Source organism: Phytophthora infestans, genomic scaffold, assembly GCF_000142945.1.
Source record: "Phytophthora infestans T30-4 supercont1.29 genomic scaffold, whole genome shotgun sequence".
Lineage (NCBI taxonomy): Eukaryota > Oomycota > Peronosporomycetes > Peronosporales > Peronosporaceae > Phytophthora > Phytophthora infestans.
Genome location: NW_003303730.1, coordinates 459,009 through 470,524, shown reverse-complemented (window position 1 = coordinate 470,524; position 11,516 = coordinate 459,009). Strand labels below are relative to the sequence as shown.

The window sequence follows — 11,516 nt, the reverse complement described above, 5'->3', positions numbered from 1 at the left end:
ACATTGGTGGCGGTGAGCAACTGCAGCTGCGTTGCAGGTGATGGTGAAATACTTAGCTTTCTATAGACCATTTTAGGTTGAGTATGTGCTAATCTAACTTTGCGGAACATGGAGGTTCAGGTGCTGGCAGCTCTCACTCACACAACTGTATTCGCTGCGCTGCACGCACAACGAGTGAGAGGCAGCAAGCACCAGAACTCCGTGGTCCTGTCGTGGTACTTTGCCGGCACTTAGGTGTCTTATATTCTAATTCCTACTTGCTCTACGCCTACTACCCTACAAGTCTGTGCCAATGGCTCCTACTCTACGTACTGATAGAAGGTCGGAGAGCCCGGTGACGCGCCATGCGTCATCTCAGGTTATGGGCCCAATCAGGGCGCAGCGATCGACTGACGTAGGCTCTGGTGTTAAAACACATACAAGAAGAAATTTTGACGAATTAAGGAGAAGGTTCCCCGGAAATCGTCGAAAGACTGAATAGCCCGAATGATGCGACATTATTGCAATCTGATGAGCGACTTATTCGCTCATTGGTCGGAATTTCTGGTGGGCGACCGTTGCTTTAAGTGTTACTCAAAGGTATGCAGAATTCGAATACAATCGAAGAAACGGAGCCTGTTGAAAATCCGCCCCCTCCGCCACCGCCACCGTCGAGCCAAGGATCTGTTGGCAGTGGACGAAGCTACACGAGCCGAGGAGAGAACAGCCTGGACAGCATGATCACCGGTGGTCGGTACGATGACAAGGAGCTGTCCGACCACACCAAGGCGTTGCGCAACTCTGCAAGCATCGTGTTGCCTAAGCTTCATAAGAAAGAAGACTACAAGGCGTGGCGAAGTGAGGTGCCATTGCACTTCGAGACGCGCTCGCTCGGCGACATAGCGTATGGAGGAGAACAATATGACGAAGAGGAAGGTCTTCGTCGCCCTAAGTATCATGTGTGGTTTGCGACGCGAAAGACCAAAGCGTTCTCCGCGTTGGCCTTATCTCTATCTGTGGACTTACGAGTTACGTTCAAGGTCGATGCGATAAGAGACAACTTGGATGCGGCAGCAATGCTGTATTACCAAGCACTTTGAGGCTGGAGGCGGCATCAACTTTGACTACTTGCTACAGGACTTGGTGACTAGCCGATTACAACCGAACGAGTCCGTTACTCGTACGTGGAGGACATCGGACGAAAGGTGACACTTCTGCGTCAAGGAAATGGTGAATTTGAAGAATAGCAACATACAAGCCTACTTCTATCAAACTGCGTGTTGGTATTTCATGATCTCGCCCGTGAACATGCCGACTAGATCAACCAACATGACCGACGTGACCTAAAGCTGTCCGAGGCATTGCAGCGCCTGCGCTCCGCTGAACATCAGTGTGATCAGCTTCAACAGCAGACGAACAGGCCTACAACGCGGACGTTGCAAGTCACGCAGGTTGGTACTGGCCAAGGCCAAGGACGAGGACAAGGCCAAGGCTACGGACATGGACGCAGCAGTGGAAGTGGACGTGAGTCTGGAAAGAAACGTCAGAAGAGCCAGCGCAAGAAGGCAAATGTTGCAGCTGAGAAGAAGCAGCACACAGCCTGCGCTAATTGCAATGAAGATGATCATTAGTATGCGGAATGCACTGCGCAGACTGGCATGCAGCTCAGACCAGATCTGGTCAAGAGACTGAAGAACATGTTGAAGTACAAGAAGTCACCGGCTTCCCTCATCAACTCGGTGAGACGAGTTGATGTTGCCCAGTCTGACAGTGAGCAACGAGTCCTATTTTCGGGTTTCTCGCTGTGTGCGACGACACGACTGGCGAATAACGATGGGAACAATGATAGTGCGGCGGCGGCTGCACACATGTCTCCCGTGTATTCGGTGACAGCACCTGCGAGCAGTGAGGCTGGAGATGAGAATCTGGCTGGAGAGGTGAAGACGTCGGCAGTCGGACTCGAGTCCATGCGTACACATGCAGTACGCCCGAACGTGCCAACGACACCGCAACTGCTGCAACTGAGAGTTCCTGTTAACCCTATGCGAGGTGGAGAACAAGAACAAAAGGATGGACAAGTGTATACAGAACACCAAGGGGTGCAACTTGCTGTACCAGCGGCGATGCAAAGCCAGTGAAAGAGTGGCCAGTCGCTTGGTCCACCTCCTGCCTTGGGAACTGCACTGTACTATCGGGGTCAAGGACTGATGCAGAGCTCACAAGGGCCTGGATCTGAGCTATGGTTCAACAAAGGTGGACTACAAGTGGGTCCACCTGTGCCGGGGGATGATCATTGTGGACCTAACATTGAGCGACGTGGGCGTCAAGGACCTGAGCAAGATTTCGGGCGTGGATATCCGTCCAACATGAGTCCTTATGAGCTAGGACGCAGTGGATTTGGACAAGGCCGAGCTGATTCACTAATACTACGAGGATGGAGCCGCTCGCCTCCGCGAAACTTCCGAATAGGAAGATCACCGCAACGAGGATGGAGCCGCTCACCTCCGCGGAGCTTTCAAAGAGGAAGACCATCGCAACGTATATGGAGTCGCTCACCGCCCCGGAACCTGCAACAAGGAAGACCACCACAGCCTGGAAGAAGTCATTCACCGAGAGGAAGATCACCGCAGCGTGGGTGTTCACCTTTGCGTTGGCGTTCGCCACCGCTTAGTCGCAACTGGTCTGCTCGTCGTGGGCCACGAGTGAACAATCAGCCGCCAAGTGATTACGGACCCCAGCCGCAAGAGCCGATGCGTAGTGGATTATCACCTGCTCGTGGGCCACTACTGAATTATCGCTTTCGTCGAGACGATTACCAACGTCGGAACGTGTCGCCAAGTCGTCGTGGAAACTTGCCTAGACGCTGCGAAAATTGTGGGAATGGTGGTACCGGTGAAATTCGACAGGTGAATGCGATTGGGCGAAACCAAGGAAAGCAGTCTGATGACTCAGATTGGGTGGAGTGGATTTTGGAAGCTGGCTCTCAGGCGAATGTCTGTGGAGACTTGTCTCTATTTACTACCATTCGAGAAGATCGCACCAGTCGGCTTGACTTTGCCAACGGAACATCGGAGCATGCAACTATGTGTGGTTCTGTTTTGCTACGCATTGTAAACCAGATAACTGGGGAACAAGAAGATCGCCTCCTCGAGGACGTAGTCTTCACACCTAATGCAAAGGTGAACATTATCAGCCTCGGTCACTTGCAGACGGCTGGGAGGTACAAGTTGCTGTGTTCGGGTGATCAGCAGTCGGCTTGGCTCTCAAAGCCAGCCACTTCGTTTAAGTTTACCATGCGAGACAATATCTACCGATTGAAGGCAGAGCGAGTGTCAGGAGTGATGGTGATGGCAGCACGCAAACAAGACATGGACAGCAGAAAGACGATGGGGTTACTGTACCAACGATTCGCTCACATGAGTATGGACACTGTGAGAGAGCTGTCAAGTAAGCTCGATGTCAGAGTAAAGATTAATGCACAAGATCTGAGCTCCTACGGGTGTGTTGCTTGTGCATCTAGCAAGACTAAACGGATGACCTATGCAAGGATTCCTGAACGGAAGTCTGAACCGCTAGAGATGTTGATGATGGACATATGCACGATGAATGAACCGACGGAAGGTGGCGCAGCTATGTTCCTGTTAATCATTGATGAAGCGCTTCAAGTGGGCGTACCTACTCGAAAGAAAATGTGCGGCTTCACTGTACGTCAAGATTTTGCTATATCAACTTCGGACTCAGTTTCCTAAGCTCACTGTTCGGAGACTGCACTCTGATCAGGGTGGTGAGTTCACCAGTAATGCGCTGAGAGATTACTGCAATGAGCATGGGATTGTGCAGCAGCTCACGAATGCTTACTCTCCTCAGGAGAATGGTGTGGTGGAGCGAGCGAATGGCACCGTGCTGCCTCGCATCCGTGCTATGCTAACCGCTACACATCTTCCTAACATGCTATGGGGAGAAGCACTTCTACACATTGTTACGACGCTGAATTGGCTACCAACTAAACCGTTAGGACTGGTCTCGCCAAACAAGAAGCTGTACAGTGTGACACCCGATGTGGATGAGCTTCGGACTTGGGGGGGGGGGCACACGTGCGTGTCCCTCCTGAGTCCAGACAAAAGAAGGAAAAATTGGAGCCGAGAGCACGATTATCTCTATTACTTGGTTACAGTCATGATACCAACGACTACCAATTTCTGGATCTCTAGTCGTGACTGTGCGTGAACGAAACACGCGATCTCACGAGAAGTTTACAAGTGACGGCACTTACGTAAAGCAACTCCTAGAGAACGCATATCACGACGGTGATCATAAGCTGCTCGATAGTGTTCCGGTGGCACGCATCAAGACTAGTATGGAGACTTACCTGCTTGGTTGGAGCTCTGAGTCTTCGAATGTGACAAAGCAGCTCGAGATGGTGCCGATAGATGATGACCTACAGGACAAAGATCATGCGTCCAGTGGGAGTGCGCAAAACGACTTACCTGAAGAACAGAGAGTAGAGTCGCCAGCCGGTGTAGATGCACCTGCTGAAGTTGCTACGAGCGATGAGACGAAGGAGCCACCTGCGGCACCCAAGTCCAGCAAGAGACGAAAACGAAAGACGCGAAAGAAACTTGAAACAGAAAAGAAGGAAACAAAACCTCTGAGAATCGCGATCCTCCTGTTCAACCCTGTCCCAAGCGACCTCGACGGACGCAGAAGCCAAGTCTGCGGCTTCTTGACTATGTGGTGGGCAACGTGATGTCTATCAATATGGACATTGAGATACCGACGACCTACAAGCAGGCCCGTCGGAGTAAGCATTTGGCTTCAGTGGAAGGCTGCGATGCTTGCTGAACTACAGTCACTGAAACGACGAAAGACATGGAAATTGGTGCCACGCGCGGCAGCCAAGGGCGTCAAGGTTATTACGTGCAGATGGGTGTTTGGTGCTAAGCGTGACGAACGAGGGCGTGTGAAAAGATTAAAAGCTCGTCTCGTGATGCATGGCTTTAAACAACAACTGGGCGTGAACTACAGTGAGACCTACGCACCGGTAATCCGGTTTGAGACGATCCGTGTTGTCATCTACTTCGCCGTTCAACGAGGATGGGAAGTTCTTCAGTACGATGTAAAGACCGCGTTTCTTTATGGGGACCTCGATGAGTTGATCTTCATGGAGCAACCACCAAGCTTTCAAGCTGATGGGCCAGCGTTTGTCTGTAAGCTCTTGAAGAGCCGCTATGGACTTAAGCAAGCACCGAACGTATGGAACCGAGCTCTACATGCCAAGTTGCTGACACTTGGGCTTGAAAGACTGGAGTCGGACTACGGCTTGTACGAGCTGAAGAAAGATGGGGAAGTGACTATGCTCCCAACTGTATACGTGGACGACCTATTGCTAATGGGTCCACGTGAGCTGTGTGCTCGAATTGCAGCCGCGCTGCAAGAAACCTTTGAGCTCACGACGATGGGAGCCGTGAAGTACTTACTAGGTGTGAAGATCTTGATCAACCGACCCAGTCGACAGATTATCAACTGCCAGAAACAGTATGTACTTGAAGTACTGAAACGATTTCACATGGAGACGTGCAATGGGTGTACTACGCCAGCGGCCTTGACACCCTCAAAGGCGACTGTTCCTGCTACGACCGAGTACCTGCCCTACCGAGAGCTGGTTGGTGCGCTTCAGTACCTTGTAAGTGCCTCAAGACCTGACATCGCACACGCAACCAGACATCTCGGGAAATACCTAGCCAGCTACGACCATACTCACTATGCGCAAGCCAAGCGGGTATTGCGCTACCTGCAGGCTACACGTGACTTTGGTCTTGTGATGGATGTTGCGTCAGCAAGTGACCTATGTGTGGGCTGCTATTCGGGTGCTGACTATGCTAATGATCCCGTTGACCGCCGCAGCATCAGTGGATACGTGACGACAATGGACGAAAATGTCGTATCCTATGCATCAAGGAAACAAGAAATCAATGCTCAGAGCACATGTGAAGCTGAATACGCTGCAATGGCTGAAGCTACAAAGGCCTTGCTGCGGCTTGTCGGGCTCTGTCGAGAACTAGCGTGGAAACATGCCATACCTGTACTACTCGGAGATAACCAGGGAGTCATCTCTCTAACGACTAAACCCGGCAAGCACAGCAAGCAAAAACACATTGACAACAAATACAGCATGGCGCGGCGGAACGTGGAACTAAAACGGGTCATTACGCAACACATCGGGACGGAGGACATGGTGGCAGACATCATGACCAAACCACTTGCGGTGGTCAATCTCTCTCAATTCCGGAAGATGCCGAAGGTACTGCCTATTGTGGCAGACAGTGACATGGCCGCCACTGTAAATGAAAAGGCTACATCTGCGTCAGCTGCGATGCATGATACATTGACTGCATCACCTGCAATGCGGTCAAGTACGACGGATTAAGACATTACTGACGACGATGGCATGTAGTGTACCTGTGTGTCGACTGGTTGAACGAGTTCCGTGTGGCTGTACCACAACACTAGCATGCAATCAAATGCGTTGGACTATGGACATGTGCGATTCGAGTGGGAGACTATGCAGCTAGCAAATTACGGTGGTGGTGACTATCGTACGACTATTCTCAGTGGTGTGTGTACGAATGAAGCGATGTGATCGCGTCGATTCGGCACTGCATCGCCGAGATCAAGTGGGAGTGGGAGATGTTATCCTGCTACTGTGAGACGCTATTTGCTACAGTCTGCCAGTGTCCAGTGCCAGACGTCACTGCCACACACCAAGACACTGGCAATACCAGTACTACCGATCCAACCTACAATCCTACGCGTGTCTCTGCATGTCCTGCATTCCGGCGTACCGGTCTGCAGCGCGCTCACGTGCGAGCTGCGTGCGAAAACTACCAAGGACTGTATGAAGGACGACATTGGTGGCGGCGAGCTGCGTGCGGAAGATACCAAGGACTGTATGAAGGACGACATTGGTGGCGGCGAGCAACTGCAACTGCGTTGCAGGTGATGGTGAAATACTTAGATTTCTATAGACCATCTTAGGTTGAGTATGTGCTAATCTAACTTTGCGGAACATGGAGGTTCAGGTGCTGGCAGCTCTCACTCACACAACTGTATTCGCTGCGCTGCACGCACAACGAGTGAGAGGCAGCAAGCACCAGAACTCCGTGGTCTTGTCGTGGTACTTTGCCGGCACTTAGGTGTCTTACATTCTAATTCCTACTTGCTCTACGCCTACTGTCCTACAAGTCTGTGCCAATGGCTCCTACTCTACGTAGTGATAGAAGGTCGGAGAGCCCGGTGACGCGCCATGCGTCATCTCAATATCTGATCACAGGAAGTTCGGTAGCACTTGATTTTACTATGTTATATTTTCCGAACAAGAGTGCTTAACATGCCAAAAACGGCTCATGAATTGATGGACCACGTTATATGTACTTCAACCAGAATGCGCAGGTGGATTAAAATTTAAATTGACCGTCATTTGAAAATGGCATATCGCATAAGAGCGATTAAATCTGAAAGGGAAAAACGTCACAATACTAGTAAAAAATTTGGGAGGTAAAACCTTAAGCTGCTTCAAAATTAATCCTTACTTCGTTTGATGGAGCCTGTGAATAGTGGCAGTACTCAGGGGTTAATGGTAACTTCAAAATCGGTGAAGTTAATATTGTGAAATTATCACCTGTAGACCAGCTAATATAAAAAATATCACCTAATTTTTTTTGAGACAATATGATATTATTAAATATCAACTTAATATTAGTTAATACGATATTATATTTTTTTTAAAGATTGCGTAATCGGGCTAAATTCCCTAATCAAGATGTAGCAAACGCTCGACTAGCTGAAGTATTACTAATCAACCGTGAGAGGGACAATTGTGAGAGTGACGGCAAGGTTGGCGTCGAGTGTTGGCACTGCTGAGCGCATTAATCTAGCGCCACAGGCAGCAGGTTTATTAGACGCACGATGTGGACGAGGAGATCGGTAGAGAACGAGAGCAAATTGTCTTGATTTCGCTCCATCAACGTTAAACAGCTGCAAGCGTTTGCAGTTTTCCATCTCGATCGCCTTTGTCTGTGTCACAGTGAGAACTAGAGCAAATACTCGTCAGTCTTAAAGCCTACTACTTTTCTAGAACCTGATCGAAAAGGTTATTTTGGCTCCGCTCGGTTCACAGAGGGTAAGGTGGCAAGAAACGTACTTAAGTGGGAAATATCATAAAATATCATGTAGTACCTAATATTTTCAGTTCTCCGAGTTAATATTAAAATATTTTTTAGCTTTTGCAAAAATGAGCTACTATTAAAGTTTAATATCGAAAATAGTACTACTACTATCAAAAATATCATATGATATTTGGTTACCTTTAGCCCCTGGCTGTACTACAACTTGCAGGGGTTACTGCACATTGTGCAGTAACCCACGCAATCATTTTGCAACCCAAATCCACAAAATTATCTTTTTGGCTTGCTTCGAAATGAATTTTTACTCCGTTTGATGGAGCTTGTGAAAAGTGGCTATACATGTACAGAAGTCCCTCAAAGTAAGCGTACTACGCTGCGTAGGGGGACGATCTAAGAGGGTGATAAAACAGATGTTTTAAATGTACTGATATTTAGTTAAGAAGCGAGGCGATCTTGCTCCTGTCCGACAGAATGCCTGCGTGCCGCCAGCAGTTCTGAATGGTTTTGGACTTAAAGACCTTCACAATGCGAGCGTCCGTCTCCTCCATTTGGGGGGCTGACGAGCTGCTTGCGCTCCAGCTGACAGGGCTCCATAGCGGCCCAATTAGACTCCCCAGCGATAACATTGCGAGCGGCATCGCGTGAAAGAGATTTTTCCAGCTTGAATGCACGTGTTGCCCACGCTGCGAGCTGTGTGTTGGACAGTTTGCCTTTTGCGCGCATATCCTTCGCATACTTGCACATGGCGATCTTCTGCTCCATATTAAGGCGGATCCGGCGCGGCATGGGGCTGGCGGTCATGGTCGCTTGGAAGAGTGATAGTGTGCATGGAGGGGGGCGTACGGAGCGGGAGCATGAGTTACCTCGTACATTTAATCTCCATTCTCAGTCTTTCAATGGTTTACTTAGCGAAGAGGCCGGACCGGTCTGGAAATGATGGTGATCTTTCCCGCCGATCCTGCAGTTCATCCAAAATCAGTGCATTTTTGTGATTGGCCAGTTGAACCTGTATGTACCGTAGCAGATATGGCGGGGTATTACGTAAGTAGATGACGCTTACTTTGAGGGACTTTTGTACTGTACTACAGCTTGTAGATCAGGCCTTACTGTACATGTAGTCGCAATCATTTTGCAACTCGATATCGGCCAAATCCACAAGTTTATCTTTTTGCGGAAGTAAGATTGGGAACTTATTAATAGTATGTGATGCCACCCACAGTAGACAGCCGAGGCTTTCGTACGAGTGATTCAGTTGACCTCTGTTGCGACTCACTTCGCTATTTACGCTTTGGCACACACTTCGCAATCTCCAGTAGAAGAATGGGTTTTTACGGCGTCGCCACACTGGTCACCGCTGCTATTTTGGCGAGTACTTCTACGTTGGCTGTAGTGGACCCGAACACACCGGACTTCCTGACTTTGTATCAGTCGTCAGCTGCTGTCGAAGGCAACGCCCCCATTCCTAGGCTTCTGAGAAGTGCTATCCAAGTGGACAATGGTGAGGAGAGAGCAGCCTGGATCGAGCAGTTTAAAAACTTGTTCAAGTCGGACGATGCAATTGTAAAGGGATTGATGAGCAAGTCGGAAACCCCTTACGGTGCTCTTGTTTCGCTACCGTCTTACCCCGCATATAAGGCATAGGTGCTGTAAATGAATACAACGCTGCTTGTGTGTTATATTCGTTTAGAAAGCCTATGTGTTGTACAACGAACAAATTGTTTGACTTTGAAGAAGCAAGTCTGTGGGTCCTGGAATATGGCTTGGTCGTTTAGGCTTGACCCTCCTACGCGATCGGCGTGGGTTCAAACCGCCACGCTGTGCTTCTTGCTAAGAGCAGCAAAGCCGTGACCTTTCACGCCTATCCGATAGTCTGCTAGAACAGCGAGTTTCTCGTGGATACTATAGCTACGTCGCTCAGCACTCATGGCTGTGTAAATTATAAAATAAGAGAATTAAAGCCAAGTAACAGCAGCACCGACAAGTTTGTTCAGAAGGGTGGTTGGTTGGGAGCTCTCAAGAATATTTATTGGTTGGTACAGCCTTGTGTTTTACACATGTGTTCTAATTAGGTAGGTGGTCAAATTGAGGTTTAAGCTAGATGTCGAGCGAATCCCGTATTTATTTGGAACACATATGCCTTATATGCGGGGTAAGACGGTAGGCCTTAACAAAGTCGACAATAACGCTCTTTCTGACGCCAAGTTTCGAAGTTGGTTCAAGTACATAACTAAGACCAACAAGAACAACTGGGAAACCGCCACGATTTCGGCTCTCCGAGAGGCGAACACTGACGCAGTCGTGGCCAGTATGATCTTGGCGGGGAAAAACGGGAAGAACAAAGCAGTCGCCAAGAAGCTGGAGCAAGCTCAGTTTAAGGATTGGCTGGACGCTGGTTACTGGCCAGCAGATGTCATCGAAAAAGTCTACAAGCTCGGTCCGGGTACGTGGACTAAAACTGACGCTAGACCAGTCAGGGCGGCATACAAGAAGTACTTTTACAAGATGCGCCCCGAGCTTTTGCCCTAGATCTTGCTATAAGAAGGGGGGGTATATGCCTTAGTGTATTACTACGTAGTACCTGCTTAAATGCACAAACCGCAATGGTGTACTTTGACCTTGATTTCAGCTTGTTGTTCTACTAGAGGGGGATGGTGCCGACTCAAAATAGAAATGCTATACCGGGATAACTGTTCACGTCAGTGTGTATCGCTTTTTCTTTCATTTTGCGCGAGGACATTTACTGACTTATGTCGAGACATCGTAACCTGAAGTGGTAACGCTGAAGTGGTAACGCTGAAGTAGCGGCGTGTGATTGGTCATTAAAATGAAGCTGAAGGCAAAATTTAATTTCTCCCTGTCCCCGGGGTCGACTCGGTGGTGCAGACCGTCGCTAAGAAAAGGAGAGCAAGAACATCGCACGACGCTGCCGCCCAAGTCAACGGAGAGAAACAACAAACACCCGGCAGGGCGACTGAAAGGCTGCCATTTTCAGCACTGAAAATGACGGTCCTTATTGCAGGAGCGAAGATACGACTTTTTAGCGTTATTTGCCTCGCATAAGTGAGAAGGACAGAAATGATGGAAACATACTATTTTCTAGTTATTGATGTTGCCTTTTTGCTTAGGGTTGATAGCAATTGCTGCTGCTTTAGAGGCTTTTATGTTCATTATTGATGCTAGGTTTATCAAAGTAGCGCTTGTCAAAGTTCTACTACATAGTTGCGTGTACAACAAAACTGTTTTCGCCAGTCTTGCACTCTGATGTGGTAATTGTTGCTTCAGCTGTTTTGAGGCCTGAAGGCTAAAGGTTATTCCAATCATACTTTGAGCTGATGCTAAATGGTCTTCTATTTG

At 48.9% G+C, this 11,516-nt stretch overlaps 1 protein-coding gene across 1 annotated transcript; it reads left to right on the top strand.

The window, feature by feature from the left end:
- Nucleotides 1–9,482: 9,482 nt before the first annotated feature.
- Nucleotides 9,483–11,160, top strand: PITG_13503 (secreted RxLR effector peptide protein, putative; the record flags this gene model as incomplete). Its single annotated transcript, XM_002899677.1, has 4 exons — nt 9,483–9,759; nt 10,261–10,602; nt 10,633–10,651; nt 11,046–11,160. 4 exons carry the CDS (start codon nt 9,483–9,485, stop codon nt 11,158–11,160), a joined length of 753 nt encoding a protein of 250 aa, XP_002899723.1.
- Between the last annotated feature and the right edge of the window lie 356 nt (nt 11,161–11,516).